Source organism: Psammomys obesus, unplaced genomic scaffold (assembly GCF_907164565.1).
Source record: "Psammomys obesus unplaced genomic scaffold, mPsaObe1.curated_primary_1811, whole genome shotgun sequence".
NCBI lineage: Eukaryota > Metazoa > Chordata > Mammalia > Rodentia > Muridae > Psammomys > Psammomys obesus.
In genome coordinates this window covers 5,870,807-5,895,099 of record NW_026585504.1, presented here as the reverse complement: position 1 = coordinate 5,895,099, position 24,293 = coordinate 5,870,807, and the positions used below count along the sequence as shown (strand labels likewise).

The following is a 24,293-nucleotide window of genomic DNA, read 5'->3' as shown; positions in this document are numbered from 1 at the left end:
AGTGCTCCACGCCAAACTAAGTGGCGTCATGGAGACATCTGGTGCCTTCACACACACTGCAATGGTGGCCATGCTCCTGGTTTCCCCTGTACCCCTCCCACCAGCTTCTCTGCAAAGCACTGACTCTCAGCTACAGTCTCTGTTACTCTGCTTTCTCTGTGAGCATCTCTGGCCACATCTTTCCTCGTTTATTTGGTCACTGTGTGTGCAATCAGTGGCTGTTCAGTGCTACATTCTCTGAAGCTTGAAGCAACACAGATCAATAAACTGGACATCCGACCTCCAGCAGACCTTGGGGCTGCTCTAAGAAGGGCCTCTTCCCCTCACAGGGGACAGCACTGTCCCATGGGACCCAGACTACTATCAAAGCTCTGAATCTATGGAGAGACATCAACCCTGATGGCAGCCTGGCAGGTCAGGGACCTGAGTCTGTGTGGGCCATTGGGGGATGGGTGGGAGGTAGGGGTGAGCGCCCAGCCTGCCAGAGCCATGTCCTGAGTTCCTACAAACAACTCACCTGTAAAACGGCCCTGGGCTTTATCCCAGATTAGAACACCCTCCTCTGTCCTGCTCAACCGGCAGAGCCTCAGGGAGGACCGTCTCCCCACAGTGTCTGGCTGCTCCAGTGTTATTTACTTATTTATTTTACAGAGGCTCTCACTATGTAGCCCTATGGTGGCTTGGAACTTGCTACCTAGAACAAGCTGGCCTTGAACTTGTGACCCTTCTGCTTCAGCCTACAAAGTGCTAGGATTGCAGATATGTACTGTAACACTTGGCTTGTTTCTCAAATCTCGGCTTCTATTTTTTTTAATTTATTTATTATGTATACAGTGTTCTGCCTACATATAACACCTGCAGGCCAGAAGAGGGCACCAAACCTTATTATAGATGGTTGTGAGCCACCATATGGTTGCTGGGAATTGAACTCAAGACCTTTGGGAGAGCATCCAGTGCCCTTAACATCTGAGCCATCTCTCCAGCTCTCAGCTTCTATTTTTTATGTGTATGAGTGTATATATGTATACATGTACATGCATGCAGTACCCACATGGGGGCCAGAGAGGGTGTCAGATTCCCCTGGAACTGGAGTTAGAGACCATTGTAAGCCACCATGTGGGTGCTAAAAAGTGAACCGGAGTCTTCTGTAAGAGCAGCCAGTGCTCTTAACCTCTGAGCCATCTCTGCAGTGCTAATTTTGTTTTTCTCGTATGTGTGAATCTATGTATGTCAGATGCATGCTGGTGTTCACAGAGGCCAGGGAGGACAGCAGATCCTCTGGAGCTAGAGCTACAGGTGGCAGTAAGTTGCCTAGTTTGAGTTCTGAAACTCAAACACAGGCCCTCTGGGACAAAAGCAAGCACTCTTATCAACACATACTCCTAACTGCTCAACTATCTCTCCAGCCCCCATCCCATCATCAGTGAGTCTTTGGAGAAAAACTTTTGCTACAGGACAGAGTTTGCTGTAGTCTCCACAGTGGCTTGTTTCCACTCAACTTAGTACCATCTCAGAGGCTTATGGTGTTGAGCTTTGACATGGACTACAGCTGTGAGTTCAAAAATGAAATAAAGGGAGTTTTTATTTGTTTTGTTGTTGTTGTTTGTTTTGTTTTGTTTTTGAGATAGGGTCTCATTTCTCATAGGCTAGCCTCAATTATTTTACATAGTAAAATAAAAGGAGCGAATGCTTGATATGAGGAGTCCCTGGCATCTTCCTTTACTAACAGCCTCAATACTGTCTAATGCCAAGGAGTTGTGAAAGCTATAACACAGGCAACTATATGTTATCTGTTGGCTCTAAAAAAAAAGGGTCAAATCTATAAGAGCCCAAGCTTTTGTGTGTGTGTGTGTTTTGTTTTTTGTTTTGTTTTTCAAGACAGGGTTTCTCTGTATAACCCTGGCCATCCTGGAACTCACAGAGATCTGCCAGCCTCTGCCTTCCGAATGCTGGGATTAAAGGCATGTGCCACCATGCTCAACTAAGACCTACAACATTTAGCTGCTATTCTCATATAATCCAGGCTGGCCTCGAACTCATGTAGCCAAAGGTCAATCTTCCTGTTTCTACCTCCCCACTGCTGGGACTTAAGGTGTGGGACTTACGGCTGGGTTTAACTGTTCTGACTTGAGTACATTAGGGCATCCTTTGGTGTCCTTCATACTCTGTGCTGTGACTGGGTGAATGCTGAGTCTGTGCTGCATGAGCTGGTTCTTATAGCAGACCAGAAGCAGTCACAATGTGAACATTTTTACAGACTTGTGGAGTGAGAAATAAGGAATCAACAATATTTCCTGAAATGACCTTAGCTGTGTATACTGACAAGCTGGCAGGTCCTCCTCCAGTGACTCTCAGTTCTGACAAGGGCAGAAGGTAGTGATGCTGGCTTGACCCAGTCCTCTGACTAGCAGAAGTAACAGAAAACCCGAAGGAATGGCATCAAGGGCTGGCAGAAGAAAAACTGCAGACCTAAAAACTGCAACAAGGCCTATCAGTGCAGGAAGACCCTAAGGGTACACATTCCCACCTGCCTTTCTTCTCAGAGACACCATCCTAATCCTCCCAGGTCCCATCATTACAACCAGGAGCCCAAACAGAGCTTTGGATCTGGGCCTATTCTTTACGGGAAACAAGCAGCCTTCTGAAAACACTAATTACTATGAGAAAGAGCACGAAGCTTCTTTACAGGCACAACACAGAAACAAGCCCAGGCCCTGTTCTGTTCTCCTAGCCCAATACAGTCCTTTCTGGGCCCAGGTGATAAAGGACTTGCAAGGCACTCCTCTGTGGAAGGCTGGTGATCAGGAGTTCTCTGGAGCACTGGCACACACTCTGCCAATCTTCCCTGTTAGCTGGGGAGATGGCTCAGTGAGTAAAGCATTTGCTAGGTAAGTATGAAGATGTGAGTTTGAATCCCCAGCACCAAGGTTAAAAAAAAAAAAAAAAAAAAGGGACGACATGGCTATAACCCCTGTAACCTCCTGTAAAACCCCAGTGCTATGAGAAACAGAGACAGGAGGCAGCCAGCCTAGCTCCAATTTCAGACCTTGACTCAAAGGAATAAGTCAGAGATATAGCAAGGATATAATGCAAAGACATAGCATGTCCTCTTTTGGCTCTATGTGTGAACACACAGGGATGCACATTTATACAGATACATCCATCTACATACTACACACACACACACACACACACACACACACACACACACACAGACAGACAGACAGACAGACAGAGGGGTCCACCTTTCCTCTGACAATAATAGTACTTACCAGGGACTTAGGATTTAGGAACCTACAGTCACAGCTTGGCATCAGTCATGAAGCAGAAACTCCCTGCTCAACTGCACTATGCACATTTCTCATTGTAGGTGCCATGAAAGTCTTCTGGAATAGCTATTGGGGAAGGGGGGGGCCTTTAAAAACTAAATAGGGGCCACATCTGTAATTCCAAAAAAGGGAGGAGTAAAACATGAGGCTCCCATGTCTAGATGACAAGGTTTGAAGACTACTATCACACTAAGAATTACCAGAAAACATTTACCAGATTCCCTAATTTCTCTTGGTGATATTCCAACATACAAGCCAAAATTTAATCATGTGTAGCTGTCAGTTACCCTTAGCCTCAGTATGGCCACAGCATCCTGGCCTTTCTGAGGAGCGTGGAGCATTAGGGCACATACTCAGTAATAGCAATGATGAGGTTCCCATCCTCACCTCCATTCCCAGGCCTCCAACACTCACCCTTGTAGTACCACCAGCAGTCTGGTCCTCTTGCGTATGTAAGCTGACTGGCGGACAGAGCGGTTCTGCTGGGCCTCCAGGGCACTGGAAAGGTATTTTTGGAAGTGTGCCGTATGGAAGCATTCAGAGCTGTCCATGATCTGGCGGTATACCATCCACCTGGAAGCAGCAACGTTAGTCTTAGCTAAGGCTGCACACAGCCTGGTCCTGAGATGTCCAGTCGTGGATTTAAACGTGACCAGTATTCTCAAGGATATGCTGCCAGGACTATGGAGAGAAAGCTACTGTGGCAGCACAGAAAAAGACAGCGGGCACTAGCTGGGCTAGAAGCTCAGTATCCTGAAACCAAAATCCTTGGAGCTTTCTGGTAGGAAATATCCTTTCATGGTGGGTAGGAGTATGTGTGTGTGTGAGAGCCAGGTAATGTCTGGCCAGGAGGCCTCAGTAGCGAGAAAGATTTCTAACCTGGAAGTAAGTTCCTGAATAAAATGGCTTTGGGTTCATGCTTGGTAAAGCTAGTAAGAAATAGGCAAGGCCAAGAATTCACCATGTTCTAGAACAAGAGCCAGGAATGGTGGCACATGCCCATAATGCTAGCATTCAGAAAGCTGAAGAAGAGGATTGCCAATGATTAAGGCCGCTCTAGCTACTGTTCTCAGAGAGACAGAGTCAAGAGTCGGGAGACGGAGCAGGAGAGGGCGAGAGAGAGAAGAAAGAAAGGAAGGAGAGGGAGAAGAGAGTGAGAAAGGGGGAAGGGGAGGGAGGAAGAGCACATGCAAGCTGAGTGCAGTAGCTCATGCCTATAACCCAGCACTTGAAAGATGGAGGCAGAAGGGTCAAGAATCCAAGGTCACCCTCAGATATAGTTACAGCAAGTTCAAGGCAAGCCTGAACTACATGAGAGTCCATCCTCTCACCAAAAGGAAGTTTATAGGACAAAATCACTAGCTGTGAGGATCAGGTTAAGCTGTAAATCCTAAACAAGACACTAAGCACAGTGTCTGAATGGAGAGATGATGTGTGACTGCTGTGCCAGCACCGTCATGTTAAATTGTAGTAGATGTTGAAGGTGTCCCACACCAGATACTAACCTGCCATATTCCTTATGCAGAGTGACCAGGAAAGCACAGAGCTTGTTAGCATGACAGCCTGGGAGACCAGTTACAATGCTGATGATAACCTACATGAAAGAAAAGTCATGTGGGTTTCTAATTCAACTGAGGAACGCTGTGCAAGAGAGAAAGACACCGATCTCCAGGGCAAGGCTTTTGGGTTTGAAGCCCAGCACCACTATTCACTAGCTCCTTGATCTAGAGTGAACGACAACAGCTACTGTCCTAGGCAGTTTTCTGTCAGCGTGACAGGAGCTAGAGTCAAATGGGAAGAGGTGCCTCAACTGAAAAACTGCCTCCATCAGATTGGCCTGGAGGCAAGTCTGGCGGACATTTTCTTGATTGCAAATTGATAGAAGGCCCAGCTACTGTGGGTGGTGCCACTCCTGGGCAGGTGGCCCTAGGTTCTATAAGAAAGCAGGCTGAGCAAGCCAGTAAGCAGCACCCCTCCATGGCCTCTGCATTAGCTCCTGCCTCCAGGTTCTGGCTCTGACTTCCCTCAGACGGTTGAAAGCTGAAATAAACCCTTTCCTCTCCAAGTTTATTTTTGGTCATGGTGTTTCATCACAGCATTAGAAACTAAGCTAAGACACCCACTTACCTTACAAGGGAGGTGTGAGGATTCATGAAGTTCACTTAATGTGCATAGTCACCAAATTTCTAATATATATCACTGTATCACTTAAAATAGAAAAGGCATTTAGAGAGCCTAACTTGCTTAAGACCATGGACCTCCAGTAGAGACATTGAGGGATATTGTATTTGTAACAACATTTCTTAGGGAGCAGAAAGGAAGTCTGAGAAAGTGTTCCAGCTCTACTGATGTTGGAGGCCTGGTGAGTAGGGGAAATGAAGATGCTTCTGTGGGCTGCCTGTGTCTGCCAAGCCACATGACCTATGTTGAGTCATAACTTTTGGCATGATAAGCTCTCTTACAGCTTCTCATGAAAAAGGAGAGAAGCCACCGGCTGAGCCTAACTGCATTACACCAGCACACAGAACCAGGTTTCCCTGGTAGATATTCCAAGGCCATTTAAAAGGAATTTGCTGAGCAAGGAAGAACAGCAGGGGAAGACAAGAATCATGCAATCACAGGAGAAGGTCTATTATGATGACAAGGCCTAGGAAGGCCTGGTTACAGCATGTCCTTCTCTCTCTTTTGAGAAAAAGTTTTCTCTGTAGCCTAAGCTGGCCTGAAACTGTGTCACCCAGGATGGTTTCAAAGCTGCAATGATCCTCCTGCCTCAGTCTCCTGAATACTAGGACACAGACATGTGCTATTATACTTGGCTATGCATTTTATTTCACAAAATGTGAGGCTCATTAAGACAGGCCAGCCACGGATAATCCACACTGTTAAGCCTGGTGGCACTCAGCAGCAGCTGGTCGCATAAGCACAGAGACAGCTACTGGCTCTCTTCTGTGGAGCCCCAAGCTTGCCCTCCACCCTGGGACCAAAGCTTCTAATCTGTTCCTTTATGCTCTCCAAAGAGTACAAATACAGTCCAGACTGTGTTATTCCTCCTCCCATAGCTTTCTCCCAGTCCTGTTACCTACCCCCAGTGCCCATTTCTCAGTCCCTTAATTCATATGTCGGAAGAGAAACACAAACATCTATGGTATACACTCAAGATGGTGGGTGTGGGATTCTTTTTTTCAGCATTTATTTATTTATTTTTATTTTATGTGTGTGTATGGATGTTCTGACTATATGGATGTCTGTGTACCGTGTACGTGCAGCGCCCTTGGAAGCAAGGATTCCCTGGAACTGGACTTATAAACCGTGTGAGCTGTCATGTGGGTGCTGGGAATCAATCTCAGTTGTTCTGGAATAGCAGCCAATGCTCCTAACTGCTGAGCCTTCTCTCCAGCCGTAGGTATAGGCTTTTTAAGAGTCACTCCTGCTGGTCGAAGATGGCACACGCCTTTAATCCCAGCACTCAGGAGGCAGAAGCAGGGAGATGAGATCTCTGAGTTAGAGGCCAACATGGTCTACAGAGCAAGTACCAGGACAACCAGAGCTACACAGAAAAACCCTATCTTGAAAAAACCAAAACCAAAACAAAACAAAAAGTCACTTGGGTTCTCTTACTTAAAGGCTGGTCCTATAGAACTTTTTAAGTAAAACACCACAAGGTAGAAATTTTCCTTTTATTCTTTCCCTCTCATCTAAAGGAAAAATGGAACATTCTAATTGCACAGTGCTGTGTCCTTTTGTGGATGAGTATCTTTCAGACCTGTACGGAAACAAACTATGATATATGACTTCCAAAGGCATGGTGGGCAGAGGCAAGTGAAGGGAAGCACGAGGCATGAGCCCATTAAGGTCTACTCTAGGGAGGAAAATGCTTGGAGTATCACCCCACCCCGGTGATTGCAACATGGGCAGCTTCCCTTTATTAACAGCACACTGTCAGCCACTGCCAGGTCAAGTCACTGTTACAACCAGAAAGAACTGACAGCCTGAGAACACACAGCCGGAGTTTAAAAGACCTGGAGAAGCAAAAGAGGGCACAACAAGATGTCAGGGTTGGCCACAGTCATTGTACAAAAAGGGTTTCGTGTGTATCATTATCAGTGTTCAAGGAGGTAGACACACTTAAGGACATTCCACCTGGGCCCTGTTAACTGACACAGGCCTGCAGATTATCCCACTGTAAAGTCCCAGCATGTTTGGTGAACTCCTCTACCTTGTCATTTTCTAATCCACGAGTGGAGCTGATTTCAGCTTGCTGCAGCAGGCCTGGAAGATGGGTTCGCATCACAGGCTCCTGACCAATGCTACCAATGGCAAAATGCTGGAGAAACCTAGAAAATGACAATTGTCACATCACTGTCACCAGCCTTACTTGACACATCCATTCACATTAGTAACTTCTTACCTAAGTGCTAATACATAAGCCTTTAGAGATTCTATGATACAAAAGTGTATGTGACATATAACTACTCCCCTTTTCAGGCACCTGTAAGAAGCTACAAATAAAGGCGCTCAGGAAGAACCAACACAGTTCTACATTTCCAAAGCTGAAACAGTAAACATCTGGAGCCAGATGCATAGAACTCACCGGTCTAACTCAGGGAGTTTGGCTGAGAGCAGCTTTGGGGAGCTCCACTCCTCCGCAGGATGCGCCAGGGCCCTGAAGAGCTTCTGTGCGCTGGCATGCCTAAATCACCAAAGGCTCCCATTAGTGCTGTAGCCCCCTCCCCAAAGGTGCTTTACACAGCTCGTTCTGAGGCCTCCAAGCCAGAGATGAAACAATCAACCTCTCCAAAATAATCACTGCATGGACTCTGACACAGTATGACCAGTGCAGGACAAATGGCATGCCCATAGTAGGCGCCCTCTCATTTTTTTGACAGTGGTCTCAGGTTGTAATTCTCAGTTGTAGTGGTTTGAACGTGATGTCCCTCGTAAGTCTTGGATATCTGAATACCTAGTCCCCAGCTGGTAGCTGTTTGGGGAAAGTAAGGAAGGTGGTCTTGCTGGAGGTGCTATGTCATTGCTATCTCTGCCTCCTGTCTGTGGTTTGAGATGTGTGGGCTCTCAGCTACTGTTCCAGCCACCTGCTGCCTGCACACCACCATCATGGACTCTACCCCTCTAGAACTATGAGCCCAAATAAATCTTTCCTTCCGTAAACTGCCTTGATCATGGTGCTTTATCACAGCAGCAGAAATCTAGATAAGACATCAGCGAATTTTTCCTTCCCCACTACTCTCTCCAGGGTTTCATGCAGCCCAGACTAGCCTCCAACTTGTGATATAGCTGAGTATGATCTTAAGCTTCTGATTCTCCTGCTTCTAGATCCCAAGTACTGGGATTATGGAGTATGCCACCATGCCTGGTTTATGCAGGGATGGGATCAAACCCTTCTTGCATGCTGGGCAAGTGCTCTTCCAAATGAGCCATACCCCCAGCTTGGACTTCCTGTCTACCTGTTTCCCCAAGCACACCCACTACCTGCATGTTGGCAACATGACATGACTGCTGGCCCTTTTAGAAGTCAGGACCCCTCTGTTATATAATGTGAGTCACCCTGCAGAGAAAGCATACCCACAAAGCTTAGGGCATCTAGCACAAACACTGGAGACAGCCACTTACAATCTCTTTTGTTCCACAGATAATCCATCTTCCTGGATCACTTTTAAAGAAAGCCCTGAGTTATCCTGCTGTTGCCAGGGGGAGAAGACCTAAACAAAACAGAATTTAAACAAAGAACACTTTAAACCCAACAACAGGATATGGAATACACATGGGATCTGATGACTGTTGAAAATCAACACTGTCAGTGCAGAGAAAAACATTATCACAAGCAAGTTTGCTTCAAAAATGAGGCCGGAAAGCAATTTTGTTGAGTGTTTTTCAGAGCCAGAAATGCTGCTCCTGGTTCCGGTCCTCAGAGACCTTCCAGAAGTCAGGAAGGCTGGAAGATGGTATCAGTAACACTGTTCTGGCTGCAAGAGCATGTTCTCTCCCTGGTGGCAGGACTAGAAGGCAGTGGTGGCCTCAAGAAACTGCTGCTCAGAGCCAGAGGGCTAGACAGCTGCAGGGAATCGTTTTAAAGGCTATGTCCAGATTCCCAGGTGGAACAAGCAGGAGGAAGGCAGGGAGAGGCACAGACTGATGAGAACTCCTCAGCCAACAGTCTTTGGTCCTCTGTGTTCTATGACTGCCATGACGGAGGGACACTGCTCATAAGCTTCTATAACCACATCCTTCCAAGAACTTCTACCAGTGGTGATGCCACACATTATTCTGGCTTCGGCTACTGTGTAGTCTCTAAGTGTATCACATAATTCACTCATCTCCACTACCTTTTAGAAACAGGGGCTCATGTAGCCTAAGATGACCTCACACTTGCCATGTAGCTGAGGTTAGTCTTAGAACTCTTTCTGTCTCTACCTGCATAGTGCTGAAATTATAGGCATGTGACACTATGCCTTGTGTAGCCAGGGAATTAATGAATTCCTGGTAAGTTCCTTCCTTTATATAGTTCGTACTGAGCATGTGCAGTGAGCAGACTACCATGTAGGACATTTGAAAGGCAGGGAGGGAACTGAAACCACAGGGAAGGAGGACATGGGGTGGGATAGAGAGTTCTAGCCCAGTAGGGAGAGCTTGCTATTTAATAAACAGCTAGAAAGGAAATAAACTTCATTGTTACTTAAGAGGGGACAAGCAGATTCATTTCTGTAGGCTCCCATCCTTCACCATTAAAAAACCAAAGGGATTATGAATTCACTCCTCCCTAAGTCTTCTCAACAAGGGTTTTCAATGTTTTTGTTGTTATTGTCTTTAGAGAGTGTCTGATATAGGCTAGGCTAGCCTTGAACTCCTGCTCCTCCTGCTTCCACCTCATAGGTACTAGGACTATAGGTCTCCACTACCACATCTGGCTTCAACTCCCACTTTAACGCCATCACTGTTAGTTCTTTCTAATTAAAAAAAAAAAAAACAAAAAAAAACATTTATTTTTATTTGTACAGGTATTTTGCCTGCATGTTTGGTACCACCTGTATGTACTGCCCTCAGAGGCAAGAAAAGGGCATTGGATCCTCTGGGACTGGAGTTGAAGATGGTTGTGAGCCACCATATAGGCACTGAGAATCCACATGGTGGAATCTTTGTAAGAGCGGCCACAGTGCTCTTCCCACTAAGCCATCTTTTCAGGGGTCCCCAGTCCCCACCTTTTTTGGAGACAGGGTCTCACCATGTTATTTCAGGTGGCCTGAAATCCACTATAGAGATCAGTCTGGCCTCAAACTCACAAGAGATCCACCTACCTGCTCTGCCTCCCAAATTCTGGGATTAAAGGAATGAGCCATGTCTCCTGGCTTTTTAACACCATTAGTTTGTTCTAAGACATTATCTTAACATTTAAATTGCTAAGAGAAAAAAAGGTCGTTGTTTTGCTAAATTGATAACTGATGTTACCTCAGAGTAAAATGCTTGATATATCTTTGATTTGGGGAAAAGGGCAATCATCAGAAAATTGCTTGATCCATGGAACTGAACCGGGAGATGAGGAAGTAATGAGCTTCGGAATTCTATGAGAAGGACGGCCACTATGCTTGTGGAATTCTAGAGAGAAGAAGAAGAGCATCAGAAGAGAACCCATCTGCAGGATTTTAGTCCCACTAAGTTAGGACACACAGGACCAATTGCTTTTCATTTACTTTCACAGGAAATGGTTTACTGAATTCAATAACAAACATGCTTTCCAACTCCCAGCTACAGAAGATATTGGCACTACAGGGTCTTTTTTTTTGGGGGGGGGGGGGCATGGTTTCACCAAAGGTGCAAGCAGCCTTGAACTGACAATTCTCCTGCCTCAGTTTCCCAAACAGCTGGGATTAGAGGCATGTGTTGTCACAGTGGCTTAGATATATATTTTCCCAGACTAAAAAGTCATCTCAAAATTCCTTCTAAGGTAATTTTTTTAGGGGGTACGGGGGAGACTTGAGACATGGTCCAGGTTGGATTCAACTCACTATGTGGTAGAGGATGACCTTAAATTTCTTACAGTCCTGTTTCCAGTTCCCAAGGGCTAGGGTTAAGGCTTGTGTCATCTCTCCCAGGGGCCGTATTAGCTTCTTATCATATATAGGATTTCTGCCGCACAGTGGATTGTTGTTCATTCTTTTGAGAGTCTCCTTTGATGGACAGAAGTTTCTTAAACCTATCTTTATTTTTTGAAAAGGGTTTTGTTTTGTACCCTAGCCTGGCCTGGAACCCATGGTGAGCCTCCTGACTCAGCCTCCCAAGTGCTGGGATTATAGGCAGAAGTCATCATATCAGCTAGCATGATTTCTAGAAATCATATGAGCCTGTGAGATGGCTCAGCCAGTAAAAGTGATTGCTGCCAAGCCTGGCAACCTGAGCTCGATCCCTGGAGGGCCACATGGTAGAAGGAGAGAATCATGTCCCACAAGTTCTTCGCTGACCTCCACACATAGCCCACATTAAAAAAGAAATAAAAATGTAATTAAAAAGACCGTGTGTAGGTGTGTACATGCATGCCACAGTACACACATGGAACTCAGAGGGCAGCTTTTGGGCAGCTGATTCTCTCCTCCCACAATGAGGTCTGGTGAGGGAACTCTAGTCATCAGGCTTGTACTACTTTCATTTACTGAGTCATCATCTAGTCAACCCTGGAGAGCCTAATGGTGTTTTAGACGTATGTATTTACTTTATGTGTGTGCTTTGCTTGCATGTATGTTTGTACACCACGTGCATGTCTGCTATCTAAGGAGGTCAGAAGAGAGCAGCACACCCCTTAGAACTAGAGAAGAGTTATGCATGGTGAAAGCCACTGTGTGGGTGCTAGGAACTGAACCCAGGTTCTCTGCACGAACAAGTGCTCTGGACTGCTGAGCCAGCTCTCCAGCTTCTAGAAAGCTTAACTTTTTATTTTATTTTATTTTATTTTGAGACAGAGTTTCTCTGTGTAGCCCTGGCTGCCCTGGACTCACTCTGTAGACCAGGCTGGCCTCTAACTCACAGAGATCTGCCTACCTCTGCCTTACAGAGTGCTGGGATTACAGGCACATATAGGATTACCATGCCCAGCTCAAAAGCTTAAGTTTGATGAAGTTCAATTTGTGTAGTTTTTCTTTTGCTGTCTGTGCTTTGGGTGCAGTATCTACGAAGTCCGTGACGAATGCAAAGTCATGAAGCTTCTTCCCTACTGTTTCTTCTAAGAGTTTTATTGTTTTAGCTTTCCTGTTTAGGTTTTTGATATATTTTGAGTAATCATTTTATAGCTGGTATAAAATTCATTTTCTGGTATGTAAATATGCAGCTTCTCTAATGTCATTTGTTGAAAAGACCATGCTCAAGGCTGGAGGTGGCTCAGTGGTTAGGAGCACTTCCAGAGGACCTGGGTTCCATTCCCACTACTTACATGGTGGCTCACACCATCTGCAACTCCAGTTCCAGGGAATCTACACCCTCTTCTGGCCTCTGTGGGCACCAGGCAAGCATGTGGTGCACAGGCATACATGTACATACACATAAGATAAACAAGTACATAAATATATATTTTTTGAGACTGGGTTTCTCTATGTAGCCCTGGTTGGAGACCAGGCTGGCCTCGAACTCACACAGATCTGCCTGCCTTTGCCTATCAAGTGCTGGGATTAAAGGTGTGTACCACTATCAACTGGGCAAATAAGCAATTAAAAAAAAAAAAAAGACTATACTTTCTTCATTCAATGGCTTTGGTGTCCTTACAAAAAACATTAGATAACTATGAGTTCCAGGCCAGCCTGGGTGACATAAAAAGACCCTCTATAAAAAAAAGATGAAAGAGAGAGAAAAGGAACTGAGTTCGGTAACCTGTATCAATAAATTCTAGCTGTGATTAAGATAATCTACCTCAAAAGAGTAAGGAGGGTCCAGCCTTCAATCCCAACATGCAGGAGGCATAGGCAGGCAGACCAGAATGTGCTTGAACTCACAAAGTGCTATGATTAAAGGTCCATGCCACAATGCCCAGTCTCAGGTTGGGCAAGTACTTCAACCACTGAGCCATCTCTACTCCTTCTTTAGAACTTTTTTTTTTTTTCAATTTTTAAAGAGACATGTATGATGATTAGTTTTTGTTTGAAACAGGGTCTATTAGATAGTCCAGGCTGTTCTAGAACCAGCTACGTAGATGAGGCTGACCTTGAATTCCTGAAGTGGCTGCCCTCAGACCTCCATGAGTGCATGTGGGGTGTGAGCGCCTCTTCCCTCCAGTAAGTAATTCGTTAAAAAAAATTAAAGCTAAGACTACTTAAATATTCTAGACATTTATTTTTATTAAAAAGATATTTATTTATTTAAATTATAAGTATGTGTACATGTTTACATGTGAGTGCAGGTACCAGGAGAGGCCAGAGAAGGGCCTGGATCCTCTTGGAGTCTGAGTTAAAGGTAGTTGTGAGCTGTTAAACAAGGGTGCTTGATTCCATGGAAGAGCAGCAAGTACTTTTCATCACTAAGCCTTCAGACTCTAATTTGAATTTTTTTTTTTTTTTTTGAGACAAGGTTTCTCTGTGTAGCTCTGGCTGGTCTGGAACTTGCCCTGTAGACCGGACTGGCCTCAGACTCACAGAGATCCACCTGCCTCTGCCTGCCAAGTGCTGGGATAAAAGGCGGGTACCACTACATCTGGCTTACTATTATTATTATTTTGGTTTTTCCAGATAAGCCTTCTCTGTGTAACCCTGGCTGTCCTGAAACTCACCCTGTAGTTTAAAGTCTGGCCTTTAATCTACTCCTGAATACAGTGCATGCCTTTAATCCCAGCACTTGGGAGACAGAGGCAGGTGGAGCTCTGAGTTCAAGGCCAGCCTGGTCTACAGACTTTTAGGACTGTCGGGATGATGTAGAGACCCTATCTCAAAACAAAAACAAAGACAAAACTATTCACAAACACCACAAATTAGCCCTGCAATTCTATCAATGCTTCTTCATTCTTTTCTGTTTTGTTTTTAAAGATTTAATTTACTTTATGAATGTTCTGCCAGCATATATGTATGCGCCATTCTGGTGCCTAGTATCCATGAAGTCGGAAGAGGGACTCAGATCCCTCTTCATTGGGGCTGTAGAGATCAGGCTTTCACCCAGTAACACTTGAAAAACCAAACCAACCCATCAACCAACCAACCAAAAGTCTCTCTCATCTAATAAGGCCACCCAATCTGCCTAGTTGATGTTCCCAAATTTCTGAACAGCCATTAGGGCAGCAGGTTTTTATTAAAGAAAGATTTGATCGTGAATTCGTCTGTTGGGCCATCTCGCCAGAGCACTTCACTGCACCTCTGTTCTAGCTGTCAAATGTCCTTTGAGGCTGAGACCAGAGCAAGTGGACGGCCCAGCATCTCCTCCACTGCTGCACTGAGAGAACTTGCAATGCTCTGGCCAGTGAGTATAGGATGGGGGAAACCCAGGTCCACCGTCTTCTCCCCAAGGGGAAGACTGGGGTAGACTGATAAACGAGGGTGGTTCTTAGGGAAGAATGTGAGCAATGTTTCTTATGTCTAAAAGATATGTTAGAGCCCATCATGCCAGAATGAACCTTCCAGCTCTGAAGTGTGTGAGCCTTGAGTTTGTGTGAAGAGCCATTGGAGGGTTTTTTTCAGCTATTTCCTACTTGTCTTTGGGATGGCCAAACTGGGCATGGGCTGGCTCTATTGAGCAGAAGGCCTTTCTAGCAAAGCACGGAAGTGTTCTGAGAGTGCACAGGCTTCTGCTCATCCTCCTTGCTTGCTTGCTTCAATGGCTATTGCAGTTCCTGACATCGTGCCGCACAGTAACGGAGAGGGAAAATGGATGTATTTTAGAGCATTAAAGCCAGGGATTGAAAATCTACATACCCCATCATAGAAGGAAACAGAATTCATGTGATCCTTGGAAATGATGATGCTTCCATGATGACGGTGAGAAAACAGAAGGCCACCAGAGAAGAAGTGCACATTCCCTAGAAGAAAAGGAACGCTAGTCAGAGCTGGAGTGCTGGATCCTTGGGCTAGAGTCCAGTGTCCTTGAGGGTACCAGGGCAATAATGTGACCTTCCCAGAAGGAGAAGAAATACTCCATAGAGAGACACTTATGTCCCTACTTTTGGTATTTCCACTATTGAAATAATGGACCCCAAAGAATTAAAACTTCCCAAGGAATCACATGCTGGAAAAGGAAAAAGCTGCAATCCTGACAGCAGTCAAAGGTGGAACCTGCCTCCCAGGAAGAGAGTTCACTCACTTCTGAGAACTTAGTCAACAGGCAGGACAGAACAGAGCTGCAACAATGGCGAACCCATGGTGAGTGGGACAGCACCTTGATATGACTGTTCAATCAAGCATGCTCTTGTCTTCTAGTTATTTATTTAATTTCATTCATTTTGGACTTTTGAGACAAGGTTTCTCTGTGTAGTCCTGGCTGTCATGGAACTCTCTATGTAGACCAGGTTGGCCTCAAACTCAGAGATCCACTTGCCTCTCTCTCACAAGCGCTGGGATTAAAGGTGTGCGTCACCATGCCTGGCTTCTTGCCCACTATTTAAACCTAAACCTTAAGATAGAAATAGCAGCTCATAAAACTGGGTGTGGTGGTAGTCTATGCCTATAATCCCAGGACTCAGAAAGTGGAAGCACTAAGATTAGAAATTTCAATATCATCTTTGGCTACACGGTTAACCAAGGCCAACTTGAACCATACTAGAAATAAAAAAAACAAAAAAACAACGAAACTAACAAGTCTAAAAACCAGCACTTACACATACACATACATACGTACACACACATGCACGCATGCACAGAAAGCTTAAGACAGCACCCTGAACAGAACCTGGAAGACAGACTTGGACATCACTGTACTCCGTGATTTGACCCTTTTTCTAATGAGGCCATGAGCTCCATCTCTTTTCCCTGCTTTTTCTAACACCTGTGTCTTTAATTGGTATGTTGGGTTGGGTGACACAGCCTATCTTTTGTGTGGCTCAGAGCCAGAGAAAAGAAAAACAGAGAAACAGCCATGCAGGCTAAACGAGGGCCTTGACTATATAGGAGCCTGACCACATCGTTCCTGCAGCCCGCTCCTAGTTTAACACGAGACCTTGAAGGAAAGATGGAGAGGCCGCTACATGGGCTATACTCTGCCAAAATGCTTACAGGAGACCTTGCTACGTCCCCGAGTGGCTATCCTTTCCTCTACTCCTGGATCATCTTTAGAATCTCACCTTTATTGGTTTTTATTAGAATAAAAATCAAGCAAAGGTCCTGTCCCATTGTTCTGCTAGACTAGTTTGGATTTGTTTCACCTGTTTTTGTTTTTTTTTTAAACAAAAGAATTGGCTGGCTAGGCTACTTTGTTTGTTTCTCTGTGTGACACTAAGAATATTCTTTATCCTTCTAACAGAAACAAGGAAGTTAGAAAAGCCCTGTTTCCCCCCCACACACACCCAAGACTCAAGGCTCCTAATGAGATGGTCAGCATAACTAAGCTGTTCTCTGAAGACACCGCACCTCCTCGTTGGGGCCCTCCTCACCTAGAGCAGGCTTTCACCCAGTAACTCCAGCAGTAACCAGACACCACTGTCAGGTGCACTTACACAAGCCTGTGTGCCAAGCCTCCTGATCTGGGGAAGCTCAGCTAACCTTCTAGGGCCTCAAACAGAACAGACACAGTTTTTGAAACTGCGTAAGAATGAGAGAAAAAAGAAAAAAGAAAAGCGTTAAAAGAGTTGGTGTGGCAGCTTAGTACGTGCCTATAATTCCTGCACTCTGGAAGCTGGGGTAGAAGGACAGGAGTGTAAGGCTAGCCTGGGCTACATGATGAGTACAAGGCTGGCCAAGGCTACACAGAAAGACCCTGTCTCCAAAGAACATACTGTCAGCTGATGTGGAAAAGTAAAATTCACATTCCTTATTGGGTGTCTTCAAAGGAAATATGTTTAAACTACTTTGGATTTATCTGCTCCATTTGTGAGAAATGTCTTGGTTTTTGTTTGGTGTTGTGTTAATCTCCCTCACCTTGTAGAACCTGTATGTAAAGCTTTTAATCTCCCCTACCTGGTAAAACTTTTTAACATAAAGACCCCTCTGCATTCCCAGAACTTGACAGAACTTGACCTTTTCCCCTTTCTATCATTTCCTTTGTGATGATTATTTTAAAATTAGCCAATCTTGAAAGATTGTGAGGTTGGACTCAAGCCAATCAGAAGAGACCCGCTCGTGTTAGAATGAAAACCAAGGGTGTTTCCCATTAGACCTCAACCCCAGGACAACTCTCACTCAGCACCAAGGGCTCCTCCCTAAATCTCTCCCTCCCACAGGCTGGGCTTCTGCTTTCCTTTCCCCAGCCTGAACCTTATAGAACTACTCAGCCATTTTGGCTAGCCTGGGCCACTCTCTTGGTTGGTGGCTCCTCTCTTGCTCTCCCTTCTCCTCTCTCCTCTCATGGTTGGTTTTAGTCTACCGGCCATGTTCAGGTGGGACTTTCCCTCTGCCTGCTTTCTCCCTTCCATCTGCCATAGAAATCTTCTCCATGCTTTTGGAGTAGTCATGTCCCCCTCCCTTTATTTCATTTTTTTCATTCACTTCCTAGCCTGGGTTCTGGTGCACATACCCTTTTGCTTTCTTTGCATGGTCCTTTGTGCCACCCTGAGATTATTCTTTGTTTCTGACACACTGGTGAGTTCATAATTCTCCTTCTCCAGCTGGGCAGGAACTAGCTCATCCCTAAAGAGGTCATATTGCTCATCTGGCCCAGAAAGAAGTAATGGGTCCAGTTATTTTAGAATACCTAACAGATCCCTTTTCTCTCTTTTTTTCTTTGTTAATTTTTAGACGTATTTATTTTATGTGTATGAGTGTTTTGCCTATATGTATATATGTGTACCACATGAATGCTTGGTGCTCACAGAGGTCAGAGAGTGTGTCAAGTACTCCAATGTAGTTACAAATGGCTGTGAGCTATCACAGGGGTGGGTTATCGCTCTAGTCCCTAGACACATTCTTTAAAATCGTTATTTTTATTATCTGTGTATGGGTGTGCACATGTGCACATGTGCACAGCGGCTGCGGAAGCCCAGAAGAGGGTGTTGATGCCCTGGGACTGGAGTTACAGATGCTTGTAGGTCATCATGTGGGTGCTAGTAACTGAACCCAAGTCCTCTGTGAGACTAAAGTAGAGTAAGGTACAAAAGACCAATGATTAGATACTGATTTATTGACTTGATTTTATTTATTGATTGACTTAAAGCCTCACCTGTACTGCTCATTTCCAAGCATGACTTTATTTGTTACCTGGAACAAAGTGACCTGGAGGAGCAGCTGAAACAATGGGTTGTTGCCCTCAACAAGGTGACCACAAAAGCTTACACCAGTCTACTACAACATATGCAAAAAAAAAAAAAAAAAAAAAAGCTGACTCCCATGCAGTTCTATTAAATCTCTCTGCTTGCTCACCCCATCTTGTGGTTTTACAGTACAAAATGAGAATGCAAACTGGACCTGGAACTGAGGCCTTCCAGGAGCTGTTCTAGTTTACCGTGACACCTGCTCTTTTCTATCCATAATCACTGGTGTCAAAGTGCTTATTCTAGAAAGATTCCCACAACAAGATTAGCCAATGCTCGTAACTGCTGCCCATCTCTGCAGCCCAGCTTTCTCTTTTCAAAGCATCTGTCACCAGCTTCATGTGGACAGAAGAGAAATAAATAGGGGCAGAGTAAAGGCAGACCTTTACTGCCTAGACTGTCCTATCATATAAGTAATGGTCCCACAGTTCTCAGGCATTTTCCCTGTCCCACGTATGTGACAGCACCTCTGCTCCTCAATGCTGAACAAATTCTCCCAAAGGAAACAAAACAAAGCAAAGCAAAGCAAAGCAAAGCAAAACTTTCAAGTCTGATCACCACAGGTAGAATAAAGGAGCAAGAGGCATTCAACAAGGCCTGTTAGGGAACAATAAACCTATATACACGGTCAGTTGATTTTCAACAAAGACAATTCAAAGGAGAAAGTTTGATCTTTTCAACAAATGGTGCTGGATATTTATATGTAAAACAAACATTCATACAGACCCATCACACCAGAAATTCTACCCATTGCCTCGAGCCACAGAAGAAAATTTCATTATATAGGAATACAGAGTATTGAGGATTTCTACTCAAGTAAGGCAATATTTCTGTCCAATGAACAAAGCTTAAAAGTAAGACTCAGATATCAGGCGTGGTGGTATACAGTTTTAATTCCTGAACTCAGGAAGCGGAGGCAGGGGGATTGCTTGTGAGTTCTAGGCCAGGCTGGTCTACATAGTGTGTTGCAGGTCAGCCAGGGCTACCTAATGAAACCCTGTCTCAAAAAACAAAACAAAACAAAGACTCATATGGAAGGGCAAAGGAAAGAGACAAGAGAACAGAGACTGAGCTGTAGCAACAACACCTCAGCAGCAGAGCTTTTGGGGTCCCTGACTAAGTCAAGGATTATAATCATACTCCATTATGTTCACGAATCTGGAGATACTATGTTAGCTTGTCATAGGAAGGATAATTTTTAAAAGATTCAAAATGAACTTTTAAAGATGTCAATATAAACCAGATAAGGTTAGTGACATTATGCAAGGCACAAGAAAAGGACGACATTGAGTATAAATCTCTGGGCTCCGCAAACTAGTTCAGGCGGAGATTAATTTACCGAACAAAGGCTGTGCTGCTGTTAACGGACAGCAGATGCTGACAGGTTAGTCTGTAGTGGTCACATCTGTCAACACACACACAACTTTTCTGGTCATTACTCTCTAATAATCACACAGTATTAATAATTTAGAGATCATTTCAAATACAGGAGATGATTCATGACAGCACTTTACTGTGGTACTTAAGCTTCTACAGAGGGTACTAGAACTAATACATGACATAGAACAGAAGAGTGGACAGATACAGACACAGATACTACACAAGCTGGGTATGTCACACATCCTGTAACTACACACTCAGAAGGATTGTGGGAGCTCACACTTGTAACTCAGGGCTTGAGAGGCTAGAGCAGGAAGCTCACCATTGGCCTGAGGCTAGCCTTCCTACTCAGTAAATTCTATTCTGAAGTCTATGCCACAAGGAAGAGACTCTGCCTCAAAAACAAACAAAACAGATATTGTGTGACATACAATGCTAAGAGAAAATATTAAAAGTGACCTCACAGAGCAACAGGGAATGGTAGAACTTCAGTGAAACTAACATATATGTCACTGCAATGAAAAAAAAATTAGTGGTGGCACTTTCCTGGAGGCTAAGTCAGGAGGGTGGCAAGTTTGAGGCAATTCTGGGCCACATAGGAAGACCTTGTCTCAATTCCCAACTCGAAGAAAAATGACAGAAGAATTTCCAGCCGGGCGTGGTGGTGCACGCCTGTAATCCCAGCGCTCTGGGAGGCAGAGGCAGGTGGATTGCTGTGATTTTGAGGCCAGCCTGGTCTACAAATTGAGTCTATGGCAGCCAAGGCTACACAGAGAAAACCTGTCACAAACAAACAAACAAACAAACAAACAAACCCAAGTTTTATTTTGCAGAAAAGTATAAATGTACTGATGCATAAAGCTAAGCAAATTCTGGAGTGAGAGTGGAGACAGCATGGGAGGAAGCAGCTCTCCCTAGCATCAGATCTGTTGAGTCGGTGACATGACAACCTTGCAATCCCTACGTACCACACTTTTGGAAACTTAGAGCAAATGCTATCAGAATATATGCTGAAACCTGACCAAGAGAAAATCTAAAGATTATGGGGTAGAAATTTTACCTAAACAGCACAATATTGAGGAAGCTGTAATCTTGTTTGGAGCCAGAGTCTGCTGAAGAACAAAGACTCAGGGTCCAGCACTGACTATCAGGAAGAACTGGTGAGGCCACCATCTGCAGCCCAACTGCTGAGACCAGAACAGCATCAAGATCTTGTGAGGAACTTTCAGGCTTGCAGCCAGCATTCAAAACCAGACTCCTGAAACACCATCCAGACGCATCACTTGGGAAGGACCTTCCACTGACTAGGCCAGCATCTGTAGCTTGATTTCCCAAAGCAGAGCCCAGAAGACTGCCCAGGGCCAGACCCTGCACCCTAAACCCAACTCCAATAAGGTACAGTCAGGGGTGGGATAGGCACTGGGACCTGGGGAAGGAACTCTAAGAGCACAAAACCTGGAGCAGCAAGCAGACCAGACAGCATTCTCACTCAACAGCCCACCCAGGGGTCTTTCTATCACATTATTCCTTCATTATGAAATAGCCAATGATGATTTAGCAGCCTGTGTCTGTGACTTCTGTCAGTCTCCTCCTCCTGTCCCCATTTTTTAATAACTTTTTCAAAGGACACAGGCTGGCCTGGTCTGTGGAGCCTCCATATCCCTGGTTTCTAAGAGATGGGTGGTTTTAGGGTATTTGACTGACCTTTTTAAAAATTTCCTTTTTCTTTCCCTTTAGCCTTAACTGCCTCATACCTCCATCTTGCCATTTCCCTATCTCTCTCTCTTCTTTTTCTTTTTTTTTTCTTCTTTTTCTTTATCAACTCAATACTAATCAGTAGTCTTTCTCTGCTCTTGTGCCTTTCTACTTACAACTATAATATGTTTTTAATTATTAGTAGACAGGAATTCTAGTGTCCTTTAATTCCTAACATGACTGTTATTTAAGGGATGATGTTTTTTATTTAACTATTACTGTACTTTCACAGTAATAGTTTGATAGTGCTTCACAGTACTTTCACAGCCTACTGTTTGATAGTGTTTGCTCTTATGGACAGCGTTCTACTCTCAGGGGAGCACTGGAGATCAAGCTTGGTAACTCAGGTCCTAATCCAGTAGAGGAAAAGAACATCTTACTCCTACTATTACCTTGAATATTCTAAATATTTCCAATGAAATAATTTTAAAAATTTTCAACAAAATGTTAGATGTACAAGTGTCAATTCAAAACAAAACAAAACACCAAAACCCCAAACAACCAACCAAACAAGAAACAGGAAAAACCAAAGCCAAAGAACCTCTCCAAAATTACTAATACTGGTAATGAAAGAATTAGATGAAACTCCAATCAAAGAATGCAAAAAACTGATTTAAAATATATTCAAAGAAATCAAAGGGGATACATATAAACTCCTGAATAAATTCCAAGAAAACATAAATAACAGCTGAATGAAATAAATAAAATCAATATAGTATATGAACATGGAATTCAATAAAAAGCACTGACAAAAACAAACTAAAAGTGAAAAATTCAGTAATTCAGACAAAAAAGTTCTATGGAAAGTCTTAATAATAGAATCAAGAGAATTACAGGAAATCAGGACTTAAAAACAAGATGAAGATACTGGAACATTCAGACATAATAAAGGCAAATTAATTAGAAAGCATAATCCTAACACTAGAAGGCAGAGGCAGTTGGATCTCTGTAAGTTCAAGGCCATTGTGGTCTACATAGAGTTTCAGGCTAGCCAAGACTATATACTGAGATCTTGTCACACACGCATGCACGCACGCACATACATTAAATCAAAACCAAAGCAAACCCCAGGATAATCAGATCCAAAGAGCCTACCCTTCCTTTAATACCCCTGAGTACATGGGAAGTTGTTTTGGCATATGGAGAGATGGCAGCCTCTTGTTAGCCAAGAAAAGTGGTCTGAAAACAAAACCTACCTTGCCTCTAGTTTTAATTTTGGACTTCTAGCCTTTAGAGTCACCTAATTATTATTTAAGTACCCAGTCTACAATGCATTAGAAGTCTAACTTAAGACAGTGTGGTATCTCCTCAAGGAAGAACTGAATAAAGAAACAGAACAGAGGGGCTGCAGGAAGACACTTGATTTAGGGATTGGAGACTTAGCTCAGTGAGAGAACACTTGCCTAGACTTGATTTATGACAATCACTGGCATTTGCAGAGCGATGGGAAAAGAATTTTAGTCATTGATTGTTGCTGGGACAGGTGCTTATATCTCTATATTTTAAATTTGCCTCCTATCATATATCACTTTTAAAGATCAACCCAAGCAGAAAAAAATTCAGACTTAGTGTCAGGTCCAAAGGAAAACTCCAATTCCCCAGACTCCAAAAGGCAGTCCAAGTATCCAGAAATGTAGCTCAGCCTGGACTACAGGAGGATTTCTGGAGGTCAGATGAACAATAGACTTCCTTGGGAACTTGGGAAGCTGTTTCCCTCTATCAGAAGGAGTCCTTTCCCTTACCCCTGGCAGAAGAAATGGCTACTGTGGTGCTATCAGCATTTCCAATTGCATGGTGGTACACAGGCTACTTCAGCAATCACATTTCAGAGCCCACGCCAGCACTGTAGCCCTCTCATCCCCTCTCCTACCCTAAGCTCCGTTTAGCTCACAGGCTTCCCTCCAGCTACTTACTATCCTTGTAAACCTGCTATTCTCCCTGTGTTCTCTCTGCTCTGCTCCTGCCTCTCAGGACGCTCTCTGCTTGCAGTTCCCCACTCTTCTCTCTCACAGATAGCCCTGCCATGTCCAAACACGTTGGGCATGGTTAGTTACTTCTTTGTCTCTCTGCTCCAAACTCTTCCAGATGACTCTGGCTGTTCTCTCTCTCGTACCTACAATAAAAACCTTATCCTAATCAGACCGTGAAATGGTCATGTGGTCACTTTATACACTTAGAGATTTTAATATGAAGTCAGTCTGCCTCTGCCTTCTCCTCCTCCAGGAAAGGGCATGTAGATGTAGCCCAGGATGCTCCAGAACTCATAATCAATCTTCACAGCCTCCTAAGTGTTACAATTACAGGTGTGCATGACCATGCCTAATTAAAACTTTTTCTGTTTTCAAAAATATTACAAATAGATGTAGGGTTATAGCTCAGTGGTAGAGTGCTTACCCAGAATGCAGAAGACCCTGGGTTCAATCCCAATAAACAAGCGTCACAAGTAAAGATCAAAG

General features: G+C 44.2%; 1 protein-coding gene across 1 annotated transcript in view; it reads right to left on the bottom strand.

Annotated features, from left to right (window-relative positions):
• Positions 1-24,293, bottom strand: part of Dnaaf9 (dynein axonemal assembly factor 9) — a 129,786-nt gene that overhangs the window by 30,027 nt on the left and 75,466 nt on the right. The window contains exons 21-27 of the mRNA XM_055610800.1: positions 15,221-15,324; positions 10,791-10,937; positions 8,958-9,046; positions 7,921-8,019; positions 7,546-7,663; positions 4,835-4,923; positions 3,744-3,902 (exon numbers count right to left, since the gene is read on the bottom strand). Of these exons, the coding sequence (XP_055466775.1) occupies positions 3,744-3,902; positions 4,835-4,923; positions 7,546-7,663; positions 7,921-8,019; positions 8,958-9,046; positions 10,791-10,937; positions 15,221-15,324 (805 nt within the window). The remainder of the gene's footprint in view (positions 1-3,743; positions 3,903-4,834; positions 4,924-7,545; positions 7,664-7,920; positions 8,020-8,957; positions 9,047-10,790; positions 10,938-15,220; positions 15,325-24,293) is intronic.